The sequence below is a fragment of the Orcinus orca genome, chromosome 1, assembly GCF_937001465.1.
Source record: "Orcinus orca chromosome 1, mOrcOrc1.1, whole genome shotgun sequence".
Classification (NCBI taxonomy): Eukaryota; Metazoa; Chordata; class Mammalia; order Artiodactyla; family Delphinidae; genus Orcinus; species Orcinus orca.
The window spans coordinates 5,365,732-5,390,352 of record NC_064559.1 but is presented as its reverse complement, the minus strand read 5'-3'; the positions used below and the strand labels follow the sequence as shown (position 1 = coordinate 5,390,352).

General features: G+C 33.6%; 1 protein-coding gene across 5 annotated transcripts in view; it reads left to right on the top strand.

Annotated features, from left to right (window-relative positions):
* AKT3 (AKT serine/threonine kinase 3) overlaps nucleotides 1–24,621 on the top strand; it is a 395,966-nt gene that overhangs the window by 313,184 nt on the left and 58,161 nt on the right. For all 5 annotated transcript variants that reach the window (XR_007478810.1, XR_007478809.1, XR_007478811.1 and 2 more), the window contains one exon: nucleotides 2,937–3,024. Coding sequence is in view for 2 of the 5 variants with exons in the window: in XM_049713583.1 (XP_049569540.1) it covers nucleotides 2,937–3,024 (88 nt within the window). In the remaining 3 variants the exon portion in view is untranslated. The remainder of the gene's footprint in view (nucleotides 1–2,936; nucleotides 3,025–24,621) is intronic.

Genomic DNA, 24,621 nt, shown 5'->3' with positions numbered 1-24,621 from the left:
ATAACTGATTCACTTTGCTGTACAGAAGAAACTAACACAACATTGTAAAGCAGCTATACTCCAATAAAAATTAATTTAAAAAAAAGAAACACAAAACTGAATATTTGGATTGGGGATCTGTAGATATCTAGGAGGTAGCTGGAGCCATGAGAATAGTGAAAAGAATAGAATATAAAAAGAAGGCAGCCTAGGACAGAGTCTTGGGAAATGTCAAAATTTAAGAGGTAGAAAGAAGAGAAAGAGCCAACAAAAGGACGCTTCCAAAAGTCTTTGGAAACGTAATCAAAGCTAGCACTATAGTATACCTCTTTATTATTCCTATTCAACTATTTTAAATACTGCCTGAATTTCTCTGATACTCTTTACCGAATTGCTATCAGTTCCATCAAAGAGTCAGCTCTCATCTTGCTTTTATTTCTTATTCTGCATTACGTTATGATTATTCTATCAGTATCTCCTTTAGCCTCCTATGCAAATTTTGTAGGAAAAGCATGACCTCATGTTGCATTCAATAACACAAGGAAAATGTGAATTAGATGTTGTTTCTAGTTATGAAGAATCCATAGTAGCTGAGGATTTTAGTTTGGCTTTCTGATATGGGAATTTGGTATTCTTAGACAAAAATATCTTAATGTAAATTATATTTTGATATAATTTTGAAGTTTTAAATTGTATATTAGGGAGTCATTGACGTTGAAATTTTTGACAGTTTCACACTTTGAAGAAGCTTGTGTTAAAGAATCTCTACCAACTTCTAAAATGGCAGCCTAAGAGTATATTCTTAGTCTTTGTATAGCATTCATGGCCGATACTTTAATTTTATATGTATTTGATAAATATAGATTAAATGCTGTCTATATCCAAAGCCAAACTATTGCTAGAGAATTGAGGGGTGACATAAAAATGAAAAACTGAATCTGAATTAAAACCTTTTAATTACAAAAATGATTACAGTTCTCCATTCCAACTCCTACCTCATCCATCATCTCATATATATAATTAAGATTGAAAACAGTATTGAAATAAACAATAACATAAATGTAAGAAAATACAATGAACTGCTGATTTTTCTTGTGCATACTACTTTAATGCATACTTTGAAATGTTGAATAATTCTTTTCAGAAGCCTGTGTCTTGGTGTTTCTGCTTTCCTGGCTCCCTAAGCACAAGCTTTAAAATGCTTTTTGGATAATCCAGTACTGAACTCTCCCCTCCAAAGAATTTGCATTCTACCAGGAGAGAGACATATACAACTTGAAATAGAATGAAAAAGAGTGAGGCCAGGGAGTCAAGTGCCGAGTGTTAACTAAGTATAGATTTGCCAGTCTGAAAGTTGCAAATATGCATGCAACTGTTATGATCTGATCCAATCTAAAAGTTCCATATCAGGAGTGTAGTTTATTCTGCATGAATCTTGAGATAGGAGACCTAGATAGTGGGAACTATAGGATCATCACTACAGATATTCAGATATCAGCTAATTGTTTTGTTTTCCATTCTGACAGTGTGTCAGAGGATCCTGGATTCTTCCCAGTCATGTATTTCTTATACCTAATAATAACCAGAATTCATTAAAATTGTATAATTGTTTGTTTTCTATGACCTACTTGCGTTTCTTCTTACTCAGTGTTGTGTTGGGAGTTGAAATGTACCAGCTTAGAATAGCCAATTGTTAAATTTGAAAAATTTTGTGAGCAGGTTGTTGAATACAGTCATTATTAAAAATTAAATTATATAAACTTACAGTTAAATCAGGAACATTAAAATCACGGGTAAAATATACTCAAAACTCATCACTCTTTAATAATGTTGTTAAATTTTACTCTTATCTATGCTTTTGAGGTTACTTATCTATTTTGCTTATATATTTTGAGGTTAGAAATACTATATAATGTTTTACTTCCACACATCTTGTATCAGTAAAAATAATAATATATATAGAAAATGCATTATATTGTATATGCATAATTTCCCTCAGAGAGCTGATTGTTAAGGATTTACCAGCACATATCATTCCTAACGATGAGTAAAATCAAATAAAACTTGCTGTATCAAATTCAGATTTAAATAGATTTCCTTTCTTTTCCTCTTTCTTTCCCTGTCCTTTCTTTTTTTCTCTTTTTCCTCTTTCCCTCCCACCTTACTTCCTTCTCTGTTTTTTTTCTGTTTCTCTCATCCTTTCTTCATAGTGACTAGTAGGTACTGTATGAAACTGAGAAAGCTAGAAAGCACCTGAATTTCAGATTGTGTCAGGTATCAGTTGAATAACATTTCCTTCAAAGATGGGGTGGGAGTATTCTAAATTTTTAATTTATATTGAAACTTGCATAGCATATTATATTGCAGTGATATTTCATAGATTAAATTTATCATTTCTGTGAAAATTCATTTGAGATATGAAAATACTCCATGAGTTTCTGTCTGTTACCAATGCTCTCCAAATAGTTTTTTCTAAGTAATTATCTAGTCTTTTCAGAATTTATGTTAACAAGGGTGCATTTTGACTAAAGTCGTTCTAAAATAAATTTGGTTTATAGAATTGACAATACCATTTATTGTGCTAGGTACTTATGTTATTTCTAACCCTTGCAATAATCCACCAGGCTGGTATTATTAATCCCATTATACAGATTAGAAAACTGAGATTAAGCAACTTTTTTATTGTCATATATCTCATAAATTTCCGAGCCGGTTGCCTGTTTCAAGTTTGTCTCCAAAGCCTATGCTCTTTTCAAATACCATATTGTCCTGAGGCTAGTTCTTATTAATAGCATATTAGGAAAATTAGATCTTACAATAAAGCTTTTTATTTTTATGGCTATTTATCACAAGAACTATTTACACACAGAAAATTACATTTCACAAAAACTTTGTAGTTATGCATTCAGCTTATGTAAACGTTTTATACTCATTTAATTTTATTTCTGTCCTCGCAGCCTTGGTGGAGGACCAGATGATGCAAAAGAAATTATGAGACACAGTTTCTTTTCTGGAGTAAACTGGCAAGATGTGTATGATAAAAAGGTAGGTTATCTTCATGGCATAGTGTTTATATATTTTGGTTAAAATGAATTTACAGCAAAAAAAATTTTAAGTGAATAAAAGTGAATGATGTAATTATATTTTTCATTTTTACTCAGTCATTTAATTGAATGTAGGACTCCTTAGCACAAAATTTTCTTGATAGTTTTGACTCCCGAAATGCATTTTGAAATTTTATTCAATGTGATCAAACAGTTTTTCTTTTTTATCACAATAATTTGTTAGTTTGCTTCTCATCATTTCCTTAATTCATAAAAAATAAAGGTACCAATGTTATGTTATTCTTCAGGAAAATTAACTAGCAAAACAATCATAATTTTAAAACTTTGTCTCTATGCCTTTCATTTTAAAGTGAACTCTTATTTACTTATACAATTTATTATTTTAAAAGGAATTTAAAGCAATTTAGTTTTAATATTTAACCAAGTAATAAATTTATTTGTCTTCTTTGGAACATCTCTGTTATTTGAAACAGAACTTAAAGACCCAGAGAATGGATGCTACAAATTATATAATTTTATTTTTACTGTAATCTGCTTAGTACTTGTTTTTAATACTGCAGTGTTTACTTAAGTTTAGGAACAGGAAATTATTGTGTTTGTTCTATCTTTTAAATTTTTTTAATTTTATTTTTACTACTTCAGATATTGTTAGTACAGACACTGATTTTTATATTTTGATTTTCAAATGCTCATATAAAAATTTTACTATGAAATTTTTATGTAGTTCAGCATTTGCTTAGAATTATTATCTAGTCATTTTGTGTAGTTAGTCCTTCCATTTCAATTTATTCCAGGTTTCCATATTTTTCTCTAAAACATATATCAACCAACATTTATGTAGTGTCTACTTTGTGCCAAATATTCTTCTCTATTAAACCCTAAAGATAGAATGATATCATATGAGTTATGAGGAAGTGAGATGAGTACTTCAACTGTATTATGTTACAGTAATAGGGAGTGTGGTGATTTTGTAAGCATTTACTGTAAATAGGTATTTAAAATAGTTGCACCATGTTATGATACCTCTACTCAAACTTCACTTCAATTAAACTTACATCTCTTCAGCTCGGTGCTTTGTGACCACCTAGAGGGGTGGGATAGGGAGGGTGGGAGGGAGATGCAAGAGAGAGGAGATATGGGGATATGTGTGTATGTATAGCTGACTCACTTTGTTATAGAGCAGAAACTAGCACACCATTGTGAAGCAATTATGCTCCAATAAAGATGTTAAAAAAAAATTTTGAGTTTCTACCATGTATAAAGCACTGAGGTAAGTATTGGATCCTTCTCAAACCTTATGAGAAGGTTGTGACCATTCTTAAGTTTCCTCAGTGTTTATTAACTTCATGTAGACAGTTATACATCTACTTTATAACACTGATGATATTCTTTATGAGTTGCATCCATATATAGCCCCTAATGCACTATGTACTGTTTATCATGTCAGTACACTATAAAAGAACCTGAAATTGGGAGACTGGGATTGACATATATACACTAATATGTATAAAATAGATAACTAATAAGAACCTGCTGTATAAAAAAATAAATAAAATTAAATTAAAAGAAAAAAAGAATCTGAAAAGTATCAAGATCTTGGCATGTCTCCTAGAAATAATATATGGTCAGAGGTTTTCTTTGGCAGGCAAAGTTATAAGCCACAACTAAATATTCCTTTGATATACCCTGTCCAAGGAGGATTCCACCACAACCACCAACAGCAAAATATGACAGAAAGAAAAATTTCTTTAAGAGACAAATGTAGAGCACCAGTATGGCACTGCTAACCTTAAAGAAGGGGCAAAACATGGACTTTCTTCAGTCCTATTCAGAGAGTAAGATATGCTACAAAGATTTCGTCATCAGCATGCAGCTTTTCATGTTAAATTGTAGTTTGACATCATCTAGAGAACGCTCTGAGAACCCATCTACCACACAGTGAAGAAGCAAGGCTTATCCTGTCACTGTTCCACTGGGCTCAACATGCCCAGAGCGAAGCTACTATTAAGATGTCTACTCAGGCAGCTCCCTTGTGGTGAATGGAACTGGAGAAGCCTGCAAGTAGGGTAGGAGAAGGAGCTGCCAAAGCACAGCTTTGGGTGATATATGTGAAGAAATGAGTTTAAATTGTTAGTATGTTGATAAAAATAGTTGCTACTTAATTTGAGCAAAGGTGTTAGCTATCTTGCATAAAGAAGCACAACCACAAAAATCACAAAGTTTCTACACTCATATACGCCTGCTACAGGTTTACTCTGGGGGTATGGGTAGTATACTGGATGTCAGATGAGGTACTAATGTTTTCAGCCATCTTCACACACCTGAAGAACAGCGTCATAGCAGCATGCTTAAATTTTGAAACTCCTTCTAAAAGGATGTGAAAATACGATTGGTTTTATTTGGGTTTGTATTGTATCACTAACAAACAAGGAATTAATTATAGGAATGCTAATGCCAGTAGCTATTTTAATGAATTCATTTGTAATTCTAGTGTTTTCAAACATTTTTAAGGGGTCCTATGTCTTTAAAACACGTAACTTATTCATAAAAGATTAATTCATCTCTAAGATCAGGTATTTTTTTATTACAGTTTTACTAATGTGCTTTGGGACATTTACTATTTTTATAGATTTCTTCCATGATTATTGGCCATTTTTCTATATATTGCGGCAAACCCAGAAATGAAGGCACATGTAAATATCCTGGCATCTTTAGGGGAAAGCTAAATCTCTTCCTAGGCAAAGTTAAAAGTGAATTAATCTTAATTACAAGTATCATGATGTACCACTCTAAAGAACTTGGTACTGGAAGGTGGAAATACTCATCCTGGATCTGTTTCTTCCCTCTTGTGTGGAAATGGACAAGTTGTTTTACTCCCACATAAAATTATGATCTTTGAAGTATCTTCAAGCTTTAGGATTCTCTGGTAGGATATTTCATAATATGAATTAATCTAGTTAAATTTCTATATAAGATTTATACTCAGTTTGTCAACATCTACAAAAAAGTCTGCTGGGATTTTCTGTGAGATTATGTTCAATTTATAGAAAAATCTGGGAAGAATTGGCATTTGAACATGCTATACGTCTACATTTATTTAGGTCTTCTTTAATTACTCTCAGGAATGTTTCATAATTTTCAGTGTTTAGTTCTTACCCATATTTTGTTAAATTTATCCATAAGTATTTCATGTCTTCTGATGTGGATGGTATTTTTAAATTTCATTTCCATATTGTTTGCTACCAGTAGAAATAGGCTTGATTTTTGTATATTGACCTTGTATCCTACAAGCTATTAGTTTTAGTAGCTTTTTTTGTACATGACTTAGAGTTATCTAAATAGATGATCATATCTTCTATAAATAAAAAGTTTTACTTCATTTTCAATCTGCACGTATTTTATTTATTTCTTTTGCCTTATTATATTGGCTAGGACCTTTCTACAAAGTGGAATAGAAATGATGAGAGTTGACATCCTGGCTTTGTTTCTAATCTTAGGGAGAAAACATTTTTTACCATTAAATATGACATTAATCACATCTAGCACCTAAATCTTCATTACTAAATGTCATTCTCCAGTAAAAAGAACCAAGGTTATTTGGAGAAGTAGTTGATCCCACAGCTGGGATGGGGAAAATAAAAGAAGAGCCCAAGGAATTTTGTGGTACCAGAAAATTAAAAAACGAAGGTAGATGGAAAAAGGTGCATGTTTGTACGACACAGGAGCCAACCTTAAATAATTCCCAGTGGTGAAAGCTGGGACAATTTCAGTAGCAAAACAAATATTGTATATGACCAAAAAGATAAGATACATATCCATGAGTCTATACTGCAGAAATTAATGATTGAACAAATAGATAAAATATTGAGAACAGACATGTCTTCATTGTAGGTGAATTCCGGTTAATAAATGTAGAAGGAATCAGGGAAATAGAAAATTACCATTAAAACACCAGAGTAAAAATTGCTGTATGCAAGATTCACCAGTGAATGTTAAAATTAGTGGGCAAAAGTTTAAGAAGGAGGATATCTGCATGGTGTCAACATATCTTTCCCCAAATACTTATTTACAAAGATTAAAAGAGTAATTTTACAGTAAAAAGCCCTGGCAAACACTGTCTTAAACCAAGTGATCAAGATTAATATCACCAGTAATAAGACACTGAAATCATTATAACCCATGATATGATGCCCTGAGAAGGCTGTATCACTTTTGTACTATATTCCCTCAAAATGCATAACCTCAGTATAATCATGAGAAAACCTAAGAAACCCTCAAAAGTGTCAACTTCATGAAAGGCAAGGAATGATTGTGAAACTTTCACAGGTTGGAAAAGACTAAGGTGACATGATGACTAAATTCAATGTGGGATTCTAGATTGGATCTTGGAATAGAAAAGGGCCATAAGTGGAAAAACTGGTGAAATGTAAATTAATTTGGTAGTTAATACTTTTGTACCAATTTAATTTCTTAGTTTTGATAACTGTACTATGGCTGTATAAACTATTAGCATCAGGGGAAGGTGTGTAAAGGGTATATGGGAACTGTTTGTACTATTTTTCTAAGTCTTTTCTAAGCCTAAAATTATTTCAGTATAACAAGTTATAAAACTTTGATCTAAGTGTAGGGTATTTTTTTTTTCTTGCGGTACGCGGGCTTCTCCCTGTTGTGGCCTCTCCCGTTGCGGAGCACAGGCTCCGTACGCGCAGGCTCCGGACGTGCAGGCCCAGCCGCTCCGCAGCATGCGGGATCCTCCCAGGCCGGGGCACGAACCCGCATACCCTGCATCGGTAGGCCGACTCTCAACCACTGCGCCACCAGGGAAGCCCTAAGTGTAGGGTTTTTAATACCTCCTTTATTGGGTTGAGGAAGTTCCTTCTACTCCTAGTATGGTAATAGTTTTTATCATGAATAAGTGTTGAATTTTATTAAAAGTTTTTTGCATCTATTGTAATGATCTTATGGTTTTTCTCCTTTATATTCTGTTAAAATGGTGAATTGTATTGATTGTTTTTCTAATGTTAAATGAACCTTCTATTCCTGGGGAAAAATCTGCTTACTTATGATATCCTTATTATATATTGCTAGATTTGATACAATGTGTTTTTTAAAGGATTCTTTGCATGCTTAAATCATGCATGATACTGAGGCGTCATCTTCTTTTCTTAGAATGTCTTTGTATGGTTTTCATTTCAGGATCATGTTTACCTTTTTAAAATGAGGTGGGAAGTATGCCCTCCTCTTCACTTGTATGGAATTGTTTCTGTAGAATTTATATTAAATGTTCCTTAAATCTTTGGTAGAATTTACCAGTAAAGCCCCTTGGGCCTAGAGTTTTCTCATTGTTGGGAGGTTTGTAACCATGAACTTAATTCTTGAATAGTAAAGGGACTCTTCTGGTTATTCTTGAATAGTTAAGGGACTATTCTGGTTATCTGTTTTTTCTTGATTGAGTTTTGGTATTTTATGCCTTTCAAGGAATTTGTCATCTAAGTTTGATAATTTATTGGCTTAAAAATGTTTGCAATGGGGGCTTCCCTGGTGGCGCAGTGGTTGAGAGTGTGCCTGCTGATGCAGTCTGACTGCGGATTCGTGTCCCGGTCCGGGAAGATCCCACATGCCACGGAGCGGCTGGGCCCGTGAGCCATGGCTGCTGAGCCTGCGCGTCCGGAGCCTGTGCTTCGCAACGGGAGAGGCCGCAGCAGTGAGAGGCCCGCGTACCGCAAATAAATATAAATAAATAAATAAATAAAATGTTTGCAATATTCTCTTTATATCTTTACAGTGTTTGTTGTATATATAGTGATGACTTCTTTTATTCCTGATATTGGTATATTGTTTTTCTGTGTTCAAAGTCATTAATTCTCATCTTTATTATTTCTTTATTCTGCTTCTTTTGAGTTGATGTTGCTTTTCTTTATCTTCTTTAGGAGGAAGCTAAGATTATTGGCTTGAGACCTTTCTCTTTTTCTAACATAAGCACTTAATGCTATGTTTCTATCTAAGGACAGTTAGCCATGCTTTGCGAGTTTTGATATGTTGTGTTTTCATTTCAAAATATTTTTAGTTCCTCTTGTGATTCCTTCTTAACTCAGGGATTATTCAGCAGAGTGCTGTTCACAATTTCCAAATATATGGAGTTTTTAGACATCTTTGTTATTGATTCCTACTTATCTATGGTTGGAAAACATATTTCATATGATATTAATCCTTTAAAATTTATTGAGATTTGTTTTATGGTCGATAAAGTGGTTTATCTTGGTGTATGTTTCATACACACTTGAAAAAGATGTGTATTCTACTTATATTGCATAAAATATTCTACCAGTATCCATTTGGTCAAGATGATTGACAGTGTTATGTCTCCTATATTATTACTGATTTTATGTCTACTTATTCTATCAGTTATTGAAAAAGGATCATTGAAGTCTTTAGCTATAATTGTGGATTTGCCTGTTTCTCTTTTTAGATCTGCTTCTTGAATTTTGAAGCTTCATTGTTAGTTGTATACATAGCAATTTAGGATTGCTATGTCTTCTTGGTGAATCTACCCCTTTTTCATTATGAATGTTCTTTTATATTCGTAGCATTAATCTTTGTTTTGAAATCTACTTTGTCTGACATTAATATAAGTACTCCAGCTTTCTTTTGAATTTGTATATTTTTCCCAACTTGTTATTTTTAACCTGTATCATTATATTTAAGTGTATTTTCTCTTAGACATGATATAGTTGATTCTTGCTTTTTTTTTTTTTGGATTTTAATGTATGAGGATTTTATTTACAACGTTATTAACGACAACAACAAAGAAATTAAACATAGGTTACTGCAACTGATCCTGTGAGATTTAAGAAGTTCCATTTTAAATTGCCATCAAATTGTCCAAAGATATACAATGCTAAATCTGTGGTTTTCTTTATGAATGACAGTGCTCATATTTTAGGCAGTCCTTTTTTTTTTTTTTGATAAATTTATTTATTTTTGGCTGCCTTGGGTCTTCGTTGCTGCGCGTGGACTTTCTCTAGTTGTGGTGAGCAGGGGCTACTCTTTGTTGCGGTGCGCAGGCTTCTCATTGCAGTGGCTTCTCTTGTTGCGGAGCACAGGCTCTAGGCTCACAGGCTTCAGTAATTATGGCTCGCGGGCTCTAGAGCGCAGGCTCAGTAGTTGTGGCACATGGCCTTAGTTGCTCCGAGGCATGTGGGATCTTCCTGGACCAGGGCTCGAACCCATATCCCCTGCATTGGTAGGTGGATTCTTAACCACTGCGCCACCAGGGAAGCCCTAGGCAGTCTTTTAAACATATAAATACAAAAGAAATGAAATCACTCATTAAAAACTTTGTTAAATGAAGGGTATTTTAAATTTACATTTATGTTGTCCTTGTAATAATACATGCCCGGAGAAAATCAGGAGCTTGAAGGGCAATTACACTTCCTACCTGGGTGGACAGTTAGAACAATCGATCATTTCCAGTTTATCATGAACTACTCTGAACTTACTATGAGATGTAGCCAAAGTCAGAATATAGGAGTTAGGGAGAATATTCCTTTTTTGGAGGCAAGTAAGCCCACCAGAATCAGCATGGAAAATAAGCATCCTATTGAAGAATTCTAGGTGGAAAAATTAATGTAGTCAATTTCAACCATGCTGAGCTGGCTTAATTTTTTCATTGACTTGTATGATGTCATTCTTCTAAATCAAGTGTGTTTAAGTTCTTTTAGATCATCCACATCTTCCCCCAAAAAGGTTTTCATCAATAGGAACAGCATCGATGGCTCCATTTTTCTGTCCCTTCCCTTCATTGTCTTCTTCCAGATCACTTCTTTTGCCATTTTTAGCCCTACCTCTGTAAGCTTTGCTTAAGTTGTTTTATCTCTTTCTGAAGTATGTGTGCTGAAATCTTTCAAAATTGGCTACAGTAATACCTGTTTCATCTACATCGCTCATTGAATCATCAGCTTCATCTCCACCTGTTCCCTGGGTGTAACAGGTATCGTCTGCTTCCTCCTCATTATCATCAGCTCAGGATGAAATTCAAACATCTCACAACTACTGAAAACTAGTGCCTACCCCGCTTTGAAGTCTGCTTTCCTTCTTTGCATTTCTTGATTAAGTTTATCAATCTCTTCTTGTTTTTTCCTTGCATATAAGAAAAGGTTCTGGAGTTATTTTGGCAGCATTTGGACCTAGAGCAGAACACTTTTTCAATTAGATCTTCTAATGAAATTCTCTGTTCTTTCTCTACTTTCTTTTTATAAATATAAAAATATACAATACAATATAAATACAATACAATACAAATCCAGGAGGAAGTGTATCATGATACATGCAAATATCTCCCCCTCCATGGCATATCCAAAGCCAGCCATATTTGTTGTTTTCAGTAGCTTCAAAGAAATGTCTGCACACTAACAGTTTTGGAGTTTTTCTTTTCTGCCTCACTGTGCTTGTCACTCACTTCTTCCAGTTTTTCTCTCATCCCTATTAACCGTAGTATACTTTTCAAGTTCTTCACTGCTTGCATCACATTTTCTCACCACAGTCAAGTCATGAGAGAACTTATACTTATCTCCTTTAGTGCTCTGCCCATGCACGTACCACAGATTTAGGATCTGCACCTTTACTTAGTTTTTGAGCAGCAACTACAGGTTTGAATAGCTCATTTAGCTCTTGCAATTCTTACTTCTTGTCATCTTTCTTCAGTTTCTCTTCGGCTTCCCTTTATGCTACCTGATGTGGATTTTGTTGACCAAATTGAACTTGATGAGTGACAGCCTTGATAAACTTTTGTTGCTTTGCTCCTTTCTTGTTCTTTAGACCAAAAGCTTTGTCTCCAATAATCTTCTTTTTCTACTCCACTTTTTTGCTTCCCCCAACCTGAGCAGGTTTCTTGGTTGGGGGGCAGGGGGCATTGTGGAGACAGTTGACACCAGCCAGACTTCAGTACAGTTGTATACCATCAGAGGATCTGGACCCATGGCAGGAGGAGGAAGATGAACACACAACCACCTTAGTCGCTAAACCATACCTTGATTTTTTCTTATTCATTAGATAATATATGACTTTTAATGGAATGTGCAGCCCATTTTTATTTAATTCAATTATCGACATAGTTGGGTTGAAATCTGCCATCTTGCAGTTTGTTTTTATTTGTTTCTTTATCTGCCTTCTTTTGGATTTATTGACTATTTTTATGATTCCATTTTATCTGAGCTATTGTGTCATTAGCTATACTCCTTTGTTTTCTTCTCTTGAGATTGTTTTAGAGTTTTCCGTATATATGCTTAACTTATCACACTGTACCTTCAGTTAATATTATAAACATATCACTTTCAATAGCATATTTCTGTTTCCCCTTCCATTCTTTATGCTATCATTTTCATGTATTTTACTTTCATATGTTATAAACATCACAATACATCATAAATTCTCTTTAGCTTTAGACAATTATGTTTTAATGTGCTGAAGAATGCTTTATATTTACAACTAGTAGCACTCACCATTCCTTTATGTAGATCCATGCTTCCATCTGGTATCGTTTTTTGTTTTCTTTTGTTTTTTTCTTCTTCATTGTTTTTCTTTAGCCTTTACTCTAAAGCTCATTTAGCTCCATGTCTAAGACATGATCCCCCTAATTTGGAAATATTTATGGAAAAAAGAGTGCATTTGAAGGAAATATAGGCTTGGAATTGATGGGAATGTGACATTTCAGAGGGGAGACCAGTGTAAGAAGAAATAAAGTCGTTATGATTGAAGTGCATGAAATAATTCTGAAGCTGGAAAGAACCAGCAGTTTATGGTAGATGCAAAAAATGGAGAAGTGAGCCTGTTAATTTGGTATTGTTTCTTGAAAATTTAGCTCATGTTTGATTGATCCACCTACTTACCAGAATTATAAATCCTGAAGTAGGGGAATGACATAAGATGATTGGACCTTTTCAAGTTTGTTGGTATAGACTTTTAGGCAGAAGAGTTTGGAAAAGAGAATCTCATTTAGAGACTGCTGCAATGATACAAGTGTTAAGCGGTAGAGTCCAATGAAACAGAATAAAGACAATGAGGAAGGAAAAGGAAATTCCGTAAATTCTATAGATATTTTAAAGAAGTAAGAATTAGTAATCTAGTCTGACAATCCTGGGGAAATGGAGGAGGATTATTGCTGGTTTTGGTAATAATTTAATTTTAAATGGAATTATCTCAGAGCTAGAAATACAGCACTAACATTTGGAAATGAGAGCAAGAATCAATAAGGAAATTCAATTAAAGTTGTGGGAATGGATTTCCTCTACAAAAAGGAGAGGAATGAGAAAATAAATGGGAAAGGGGAGGAGATTTAGGGAGAGAGACACAGGGGGAGGGAAGGTATGAGAACACTGAGAGCTATGACTGAGTATTAAAAAATATCTGTGGTCAGGAATGGGAGTTGGTTTGAGGACACATTTTTGTAAGGTGTGTCAAGGTCCTTTGTGAAGTATTATTTAAAAAGTTGCAGTGGCACTTTTCTGACTGAATCACGGCTCTCTATTTTCTGGTTGAAAAACTCAGCATGAGAAGTTTGGTGGTTGATGGCAGTCATGCTAATGTTAGTGATTGTTATTGTTTTCATAAGTAAAGCAAGGTTAGACAAGTATAACATGAACACTAACAGAGAAGAGAGAGAAGCTAAAAAGATGCTTCTAGGTAGCTTCATGTTGATATTCTTCTTATCCTACTCAAATGGTGGTTCAGTCTAAAACTTCAGGTCAAAGAAAGATGAGCCACAAATATCTACCAAATGTTCTGACAGTTTAACTTTAAAATTACTCTCTTCTGTTGATTGTGAGGCATTGCACTGAGGATATAAAAGAACACAGACAGCTGTCAAAACCAACGTTAGTTGTGATATGAAATGCAAATGGTTTAAGCTGTAAAAGCCCTCAAGTAGGTTAAAAACAAAATATAACTAGATGTTCTGTACAAGACTCTCACCTAAAACAATACTACACAGAAAAGTGGAAAAAATAAGAGGATGAATAGAAGTTTAACAGTCAAATGTCACAAAAAGTAAACAGAGACAATTATAATTTTGAGCTAAGTAGATTTCAACACATAAATATTAAACGGGAGAAGTCAATTTTGGCATAATGAACAATAGCATGATCTCCAACATAAAAGTAAAATTTTTGCACCAAATAGCATTTATGTGCACAAAACACTATTAGAAATGCCAGAAGTCCTGATAGAAATGCAGTTTCTTTCTTAATGTGGCAGATGTTCATCAACTTTTTGATCTTTTGAAAGAGCCAGCTTGTGATTTTGGTGATTTTCTCTATCAGTTTTCAATTTTCAAATTTATGGATTTATGCTCTCATCTTTATTTATTTTCTTCTCCTTATTTCAGATTTTATTTGCTCTTCTATTTCTGGTTTCCTAAACTGGAAGTGTAGATTATTGCTTTTAGATCTTTCTTTTCAAATGTATGATTCAATGCTATATGTTTTCCTATATATACTGTTTTTACTGCATCCCACAAATTTTGATAAGTTGTATTTTCTTTTTTTTTTTTTTCTTTTGCTGTATGTTGTGGCCTCTCCTGTTGCGGGGCACAGGCTCCAGACACGCAGGCTCAGCGGCCATGGCTCACGGGCCTAGCTGCTCCGCGGCATGTGGGATCTTCCTGGACTGGGGCACGAACCCGTGTCCCCTGCATTGGGAGGCGGACTCTCAACCACTGCGCCACCAGGGAAACCCATATTTTCATTTTTATTTGGTTTAAAATGTATTTAAATTTTTCTTAAGACATCTTATTTGACCTATATGCTATTTAGAACTACATTATTTAATCTCTAAGTATTTGGAATTTTTCCAGATATCTTTAACTTATTGATTGCCAATTTAATTCTATTGTGGTTTGAGAGCATACCTTTGTATGATTTCTGTTCTTTTAAATTTTTTAAGGTGTGTTTTATGGCCTAGAATATGGTTTGTCTTGGTGAATGTTCTGTGAGCTTAAGAAGAATGTGTATTGCTACTGTTGTTGGAGAAGGTAGTCTATAAATATCAATTAGATCCAGTTGGCTGATGGTGCTTTTCAGTCCTTACTAATTTTCTGCCTTCTGGATCTGTCAATTACTGATAAAGGGATGTTAAATTCTCCAACTGTAATAATGAATTAATCTATTTCTCCTTGAGGTTCTATCAGTTTTTGTCCATTGTATTTTGAAACTCTCTTGTTACATGCGTACACATTAAGCATTGTTACGTCTTTTTGGAGAATTAACCCCTTTATCATTATGTAATGTCTTTTTTTTTTTTTTTTTTTTTTTTTGTGGTACACGGGCCTCTCACTGCTGTGGCCTCTCCCGTTGTGGAGCACAGGCTCCGGACGCGCAGGCCCAACGGCCATGGCCCACGGGCCCAGCCGCTCCGCAGCACGTGGGATCTTCGCAGACCGGGGCACGAACCCGTGTCCCCTGCATCGGCGGGCGGACCCCTAACCACTGCGCCACCAGGGAAGCCCTGTAATGTCTCTTTTAATCTGTGATAATTTTCATTACTCTGAAGTCGGCTGTGTCTGAAATTAATATAGCTACTCCAGCTTTCTTTTGATAAGTGTTACCATGGTTTCCCTTACTTATTTTTTAACCTGCAATTAATGCAATCTTAGATCACATTAGGTTTTTTTTAATCAAAGTACAGTTGATTTACAATATCCTGTTAGCTTCAGGTGTACAGCCCAGCAATTTATTTATACATATGTATATTTTTTTTGTCTTCAGATACTCTTCCCTTATAGGTTATTACAAAGTATTGAGTATAGTTCCCTGTGCTATACAGTAGATTCTTGTTGGTTATCTATTTTATATACAGTAGTGTTAATGCCAACCTCATAATTTATCTCTCCCCCCACCCCCTTTTCCCTTTGGTAACCATAAGTTTGTTTTCTATGTCTGTGAGTGTCTTTCTGTTTTGGAAATACCAGTTTTGGAGATAAGTTCATTTGTAACTTTTTTTTTTTAGGTTCCACATATAAGCGATATCATATGATATTTATCTTTCACTGTCTGGCTTGCGTTACTTCACTTAGTATGATAATCTCTAGGTCCATCTATATTGCTGCAAATGGCATTATTTCATTCTTTTTTATGGCTGAGCAATATTCCATTGTATATGTATACACCACATCTTCTTTATCCATTCATCTGTCGATGGACGTTCAGGTTGCTTTCATGTCTTGTCTATTGTGAATAGTGATGCTATGAACCTCATGTATCTTTTTGAATTATGACTTTCTCTGGATATATGCCTGGGAGTGGGATTGCAGGATCATATGGTAGCTCTATTTTTAGTTTTTTAAGAAGCCTCCATACTGTTCTCCATAGTGGCTGTACCAATTTACATTCCTGCCAACAGTGAAGAAGGGTTCCTTTTTTTCCACACCCTCTCCAGCATTTATTATTTGTAGACTTTTTGATGCTGGCCATTTTGAGCAGTGTGAGGTGGTACCTCATTGTAGTTTTGATTTGCATTTCTCTAATGATTAGTGATGTTGAGCATCTTTTCATGTGCCTTTTGGCCATCTGTATGTCTTCTTTGGACAGCTACATGTAAAAGAATTAAATTAGAACATTCTCTAACACCATACACAAAAATAAACTCAAACTGGATTAAAGGCCTAAATGTAAGACCAGATACTATAAAAATCCTAGAGGAAAACATAGGCAGCACACTGTTTGAGCAATATGCTTTTGGATTAATCTCCTAGAGTAATGGAAAAAATAATAATAAACAAATGGGACCTAATTAAACTTAAAAGGTTTTGCACAGCAAAGGATACCATACACAAAACGAAAAGGCAACCTGCAAAATGGGAGAAAATATTTGCAAATGATATGACTGGCAAGGGATTAATCTCCAAAATGTACAAACGGCTCATGTAGTTCAATATCAAAAAACAAACAACCCCATCAAAAAATGGGCAGAAGATTTAAATAGGTATCCCCTCACTTTTAATCTCTTTGTGTCTTTATATTTAAAGTGGATTTCTTGTAGATAACATATGGTTGGGTCTTGTTTTTTTATTCTCTCTGACGGTCTTTGTCTTTTAGTTGTTTTTAGACATTGACATTTAAAGTGATATTGACATAGTTGAATTAATATCTGTTCATTGAATTAATAGTTGAATTTATTTTCTATTCATTATCCTGTTCTTTGTATCTTCTTTTCTTTTCCACTTTTTACTTTTTTTCTGACTTGCCTGGTTTTAAGGGAGCGTTTTCTAAGACTGCATTTTTCCTTCTCTCTTAACTTATCCTTTACACTTCTTTTAAATTTTTTTAGTGCTTGACCTTAGAGTTTGCAGTCTATATTTATAACTAATTCTAGGCCTTTTTCAAATAATACTATACCACTTCATGGATAGCATAAGTTCCTTATAATATTGCTGTCATTAATGTCATTTGTCCATAACCTGGAATTATTGTATATATTGTTGCATTACTATTTTGAACAAACTTTTTTTTTTGGCTGCGTTATGCAGCTGCAGGCTCTTAGTTCCCTGACCAGGGATCGAACGCGTGCTCCCTGCATTGGGAGCATGGAGTCTTAACCAATGGACCACCAGGGAAGTCCCATAACAAACTTTTTTTTTTTTCTATTGGAGTATGGTTGTTTTACAATATTGTGTTAGTTTATACTTTACAGCAAAGTGAATCAGCTATGTGTAAATATATCCCCTCTTTTTTGGATTTCCTTCTCATTTAGGTCACCACAGAGCATTGAGTAGAGTTCCCTGTGCTATTCAGTAGGTTCTCATTAGTTATCTATTTTATACATAGTATCAATAGTGTATATATGTCAATCCCAATCTCCCAATTTGTCCAACCCTCCCTTTCCCCCTTGGTATCTATACGTTTTTTCTGTACGTCTGTGTCTCTATTTCTGCTTTGTAAATAAGATCATCTATACCAATTTTTTCAGATTCCACATATATGCATTAATATACAATATTTGTTTTTCTCTTTCTGACTTACTTCACTCTGTACGACAGTCTCTAGGTCCATTCATGTCTCTACAAATGACCCAATTTCGTTCCTTTTTATGGCCGAGTAATATTCCATTGTATATATGTACCACATCTTCTTTATCCATTCCTCTGTTAATGGACATTTAGGTTGCTTCCACGTCCTGGCTGTTATAAATAGTACTGCAGAGAACCTTGGGATGCATGTGTCTTTTTGAATTGTGGTTTTCTCAGGATATATGCCCAATAGTGGGATCACTAGGTCATATGGTAATTCTATTTTTAGTTTTTTAAGAACCTCCATACTGTTCTTCATAATGGCTGTATCAATTTACATTCCCACCAACAATGCATGAGGGTTTCCTTATCTCCACACCCTCTCCAGCATTTATTGTTTGTAGATTTTTTGATAATGGCCATTCTGACTGATGTGAGGTGATACCTCATTTTAATTTTGATTTGCATTTCTCTAATAATTAATGTTGAGCGTATTTTCATGTGTTTGTTGGCCATCCATATGTCTTCTTTGGAGAAATGTCTATTTAGGTCTTCCATCCATTTTTTGATTGGGTTGTTTGTTTTTTTGATATTGAGCTGTTTATATATTTTGGAGATTAATCCCTTGTTGGTTGCTTCGCCAGCTATATGTAAAAGAATGAAATTAGAGCACTCCCTAATACCATACACAAAAATAAACTCAAAATGAACAAACTTTTGTCTAATTATTTTAATTAAGAATATGGAAAAAAATATTTAATCTTCGTGTATTCCTTCTTTAATACACTTCCTTTCTTTATGTAAATCTAAGTTTCTGATCTATATCATTTGCCTTCTTTTTGATGAATTTCTTTTAACAGTTTTTGCAAGGTAGGTCTCCTGGTGACAAATTGCCTCAGTTTTTTGTCTGGGAAAGTCTTTATTTTTCCTTATTTTTGAAGGATAATTTTGCTCTATACAGAATTCTAGGTTGATGCTTTTGTCTTTCAACACTACATATTTCACTCCATTTTTTCATTGCTTGCAAGGTTACTGAAGAGAAACTGAATGTAATTCTTAACTTTCACCTTTATAGATAAAGTTTTTTGCTGTGTGTGTGCGCGTGTGCACGTGCACTCACCCACTTCTGCCTTCTCTCAAGATTTTATCTTTGTCTTTGATTTTCTTCAGTTTAAATGGCTATACCTATGGCTAAGTGTAGATTTGGGGGTACTTGTCTTGACTGATATTCTCTGAACTTCCAGGACCTGTAGTATGGTGCCTAGCACTAATTTTGGAATACTGTTATTGCTTCAAATATTTCTTTTGTTCCATTCTCTCTCTCTTCTTCTTATATTCCCATTACACATACATTACATCTTTTATAATTGTCTCACAATTTTTGGATATTCTGTTCTTTTTTATTCTTTTTTCTCTTTGCATTTCAATTTTGAAAGTTTCTATTAACATTTCTTCAAGCTCACTGATTCTGTCCTTGGCTGTGTTCTGATTGGTGAGGCTATCAAAAGTGTTCTTAATTTCTGTGATGGTGTTTTTGATTGCTAGCATTCCCTTTGATGCTTTCTTAGAGATTCCATTTATCTACTTATATTATCCATCTGTTCTTGCATATAGTCAACTTTTTCTACTAAAGCCTTTAATATATTGATCATAGCTGCTTCAATTCCTAGTTTCATAATTTCAACATCTCTCTCTGCCATATTTGAGGCTTTCTCTGTATCTTGAAAATATATTTTTAATCTTTTAATATGTCTTATAATTTTTTGTTGAAAGTCAGACATTAGGTACTGAGTAAAAGAAACCAAGGAAACTGAGCTAAATAGGTCTTTAGTGGAGGGTTTATGTGTATGTCACTAGTTTATTGGGTTTGAATGTACCTAATACTTTTGGTACCTTTCTTTTTTTTAGGAGGTAGTCTACATAGATGATCATGTCATCCATTTCCAACTTGTATGCCTTTTATTTCTTCTTTTTCTTACCTTATTGCATTGACTAGGATCTCCAGAACAATGTTGTATAGAGATGGTGAGAACAGACATTTAATTATTACTAATTTGGGGGAGATAGAATTTGCATTTCCCCTTCTGATTATGATATTAGCTGTAGGTTTTTTTATGCATGCCATCGCTCAGCTTGACAAAATTATCTGCTGTTTCTATTTCATGAACATTTTTATTATGAATAAATGCTGGATTTCATCGAATGCTTTTTTTCTGCATTCATTGAGATAACTATGTGATGTTTCTACCTTAGTTTATTAATACATTGACTCACATTGATTGATTTTCACTTGCATGCCTAGGATAAACCTCTAAACAATCATGGTATGTTATCTTTTTTATATATTGCTAGATTGTTTCAGTATTTTGTTAAGAATTTTGCATTTATAGTCATAGGAAATATTGGACTATATTTTTCTTTTCATGTACTATCTGGTTTTAGAATCAGGATAATGCTGGACACCAAAAATAAGTGGTGTTCCCTCTTCTATTTTATGGAAAAGTTTGCATAGAATTGCCCTTATTTCTTCTTTAAATGTTGACAGAATGTCCTGTGAAGCCATCTGAGCCTAGAGTAAAAAAATTCAATTTATTTAGTGGATATATGGTACCTCTTATTATCTGTTTCTTTTCAGTGAGGTTTTATAGTTTATCTGTGTTTCAAGGTATTTAAAAATTTTTGTCTAATTGTTGAATTCACTGGCATTAAGTTGATGCATTATTTTCTTTATTTTTTTCTATTCCTTTTACCTTGTTTTATAAGCTCTTCCTTTTAGCCAATTACGTTGAAAACTTACTAGATTTGAAACCTTTCTTTTATAATATGAGCTTGTAGTGCTGTATTTTTACTACCTCTAAGCACTGCCCCAGCTGCATCATGTAAGTTTTGTTATGTCATTTTATGATTTAATTTTTATTTCAAAATGCTTTCTAATTTTCCTTGTGATTCCTTCTGTGACCCTATGGTTTACTGAAGTGTGTTGTTTGATTTACAATATTTGGAGATTTTTTAGTTATCTTTCTGTTTACATCTCTAGTCTAATTTTGTTGTTGTTAAGGAACATATTTTGTATAATTTTAAATAATTTAAATCCATTGAGATTTGTTTAATGAAGAAAATATGGTTTATGTTGATGAGTGTTTCATGTGCATTTGAAATAATGTGTATTCTTCTCTTGTTATATACAGTGTTCTATAAATGTCAATTAGATCAAGTGGGTTAATAGTTTTAAGTATTCTACATCCTTACTGATTGTTTGCCAGCTTGCTTTTATCAATTACTAAGAGAGGATAAGTAAAATCCTGAACAATAATTGTGGTGTTGACTAATTCTCTTTCAGTTCTATCACTTTTTCTTTACTTTAAACTTAAAGTTCTGTTCTTAGGTGCACCCAGATTTAATATTGTTATATCTTCATGAAGTGAATTTCATCACTTCATCTAGGTTAGCCAATTTTTGGCATAAAGATTAGAGTGGATATACATGCGATAGACAAATAGACAATAGAAAAACAATAAAGTCAATAAAACCAAAAATAGTTCATTGTTTGAAAAGATCAACAAAATTGACAAACTTTTAAGTAGATTGACTAAGAAAAAGAAAAAGCAGATATTAAAATCACAAGTGAAAAACATTACTACTGACTTTATAGAAATAAAAAGAATTATGAGAATAATATGAACACCTGTACACTAATAAAGTGGGTAACCTATATGTATTGGAAAAATTCCTAAAAACGTACAACCTGCCAAAACTACTCAAGTAGAAATAGAAATTTTGAATAGACCTAAAACTAATAAGAACTAATAAGGACAAAGTAAACAAAAAATCAATAAAGAAAAGCCCTAGACCAGATAGCTTCACTAGAGAATTCTTCAAACATTTAAAGGAGAAATAATGCCAATCCTTCTCAAACTATTCCAAGAAACTGAAGAGGAGTGAGTACTTCCTGACTCATTCTGTGAAGACAGCATTACCCTGATTCCAAAATCATGCAAAGACACTGCAAGAAAACTGTACACCAATATTCCCAGTTAATACACATGCAAAAATTCTCAACCAAACACTAACAAACCAATCAGCAGCATATTAAAAGGATTATACATCATGATGAAGTGAGTTGTATGCCAGGAATGCAAAGATTCATAATACTAAAATCAATCAATGTAATACCCTACTTCAACAGAATAAAGAAAAAACCCATGTGATTTCAGCCGGTGCAGAAAAAGCATTTGACAAAATTCAGCACTCTTTCATGGTAAAAGAAACAAAACAAAACAAAAAACCCATACTCAGAAAACTAGAAATAGAAGGAAACTTCCTCATCATAATAAAGGCCATGTATGAACCCACAGGTCACACACTTTATGATGAAAGTCTGAAAGCTTTTCCCCAAAGATAAGGAAGAAGACAAAGATTCCTACTTTCAGCATTTCATTTCAACATAGTACTAGAAGTTGTCAGAATGTTTAGAAAGAACAGGAAATAAAATGCAATCAAATGGGAAAGGAAGTAGTAAAACTATCTCTGTTAACAGATGACATGATCTTATATGTAGAAAACACTAAGGAATACAGACACACACCAAAAAACCTCTTAAAGCTAATGAAAAATCCAGCAAAGTTGCAGATACAAAATCACACACAAAATACATTATATTTCTACACATTAGCTATATCTGAAAAGTAAATTAAGAAAACAATTCCATAGAAAATAGCATCAAAAAGAATAAAATATTTAGGAATAAATATAATTAGGTAGATGTAAAATTTATACGCTGCAAACTACAAAACATTGCTTAAATAAATTAGACATAAATAATTGGAAAGACATCCCATGTTTGTGGGTTGGAAACTTAATATTGTTGAGATGATAATTACTGGTCAAAGTGGATGTTATTGATTCAGTGAAATCCTTATGAAATGGTCATATAAAATCATTTTAATATACTTCTGAATTCATTTTGCTGATACTTTATTGAGGATTTTTGCAGCAATGTTCATGGGGATATCGGTCTGTAGTTTAGAATGTGCATTTCTTTTAAAACAACAAATCAAACCTCAGTAGAACAAAGGAACTCTGATATAGCTCTGATCATATTCTGTGATCACATTGCAATAAAACTTGGAGCAATCAGCAAGGAAATACTTCTCTAAAACCCAAACGTTTAAAATAAACTTTAATATAATTCATGGATTACAAAATAGGCACGTTGGAAATCAGAAAATGTTTAGAACTGAATTACAATGAAAATTTGTGAAATGCAGCCAAAGAGGTTCTTCTTTTTTCCTTTTTTTTTTTTTTGTTTTTTTTTTGTTTTTTGGCTACATCAGGTATTTGCTGCTGCACATGGGCTTTCTCTAGTTGTAGTGAGCGGGTCTACTCTTCACTGCAGTGCACAGGCTTCTCACTGCAGTGGATTCTCTTGTTCCGGAGCACGGGCTCTAGGCACACAGGCTTCAGCAGTTTTGGCATGCGGGCTTCAGTAGTTATGGCACGCGGGCTCAGTAGTTGTGGCTTGTGGACTCTAGAGTGCAGGCTCTCTAGTTGTGGTGCCTGGGCTTAGTTCCTCCACGGCATGTGAGATCTTCCCAGACCAGGGCTTGAACCCATCTCCCCTGCATTGGGAGGCGGATTCTTAATCATTGTGCCACCAGGGAGGTCAAAAGAGGTTCTTAAATACTTGTATTGTGTTGAGAGCGGACAACAGAAAAGAAAGGTCAAAAATTAATTAGTAAATCTTCCAAATCAAATTAGGAGGGAAAAGAGCAGCAACAGAATAAACCCAGTGGAAGTGAGTAGATACAAATAATAAATACAAAAGTAAAAATGAATGAAATAGAAAACAAACATTTGAAAGGATCAAGAAAACAAAACTGCAGTTATGTAGAAGATTACAAAAGTAGACTAATCTCAAAGTTAATCAAGAAAAGTTAGACAGCACAAAAATATGTGAAATGGGGCACAACTACAATACAGTAGTTAAAATATGATGCAACTACAATGAAAGAATTACTTGACAATTTTTATAAAACTATAAATTATCAGCTGACTCAAGAAAAATATGAAAACATCTATATCTAATCTTTAAATTAGTATACAATCTGTCATCTTTTCAACTTCAGTGTTTCCACCCAAATATAGAAATAACAAGTCAAGTCCACATGCCTTTTTTAGATAATCTTCATACAACAAAGAAAAGATAATTTCTATCATTAAAAATATTTTATACAATTTGTTCCTGAAGAAAAGGAGAAAAACATGTTATATGCATCTGAAATTTATGTTACAACCTTGATATCAAACCCTGACAAGGCTCATACAGCAGAAAAATTATTGCCCATTTATGAACATAGACTTAAATTATCCTAAGTAAAGTGTTAACCAGCTATTTCCAACAATGCATAAAATATTTACATTCTCATATTCATGTTGAATTTTTTCTAGAAATATGATTAGATTAAAAATGTTTTAATCTCATTTAACTTATTTAGAAATTGTATAATCCACATGATCATCTCAATCTTTATACAAAATCTTTTCATGAAGATGAAGTTAGAAACTATTCATTATTTTAAA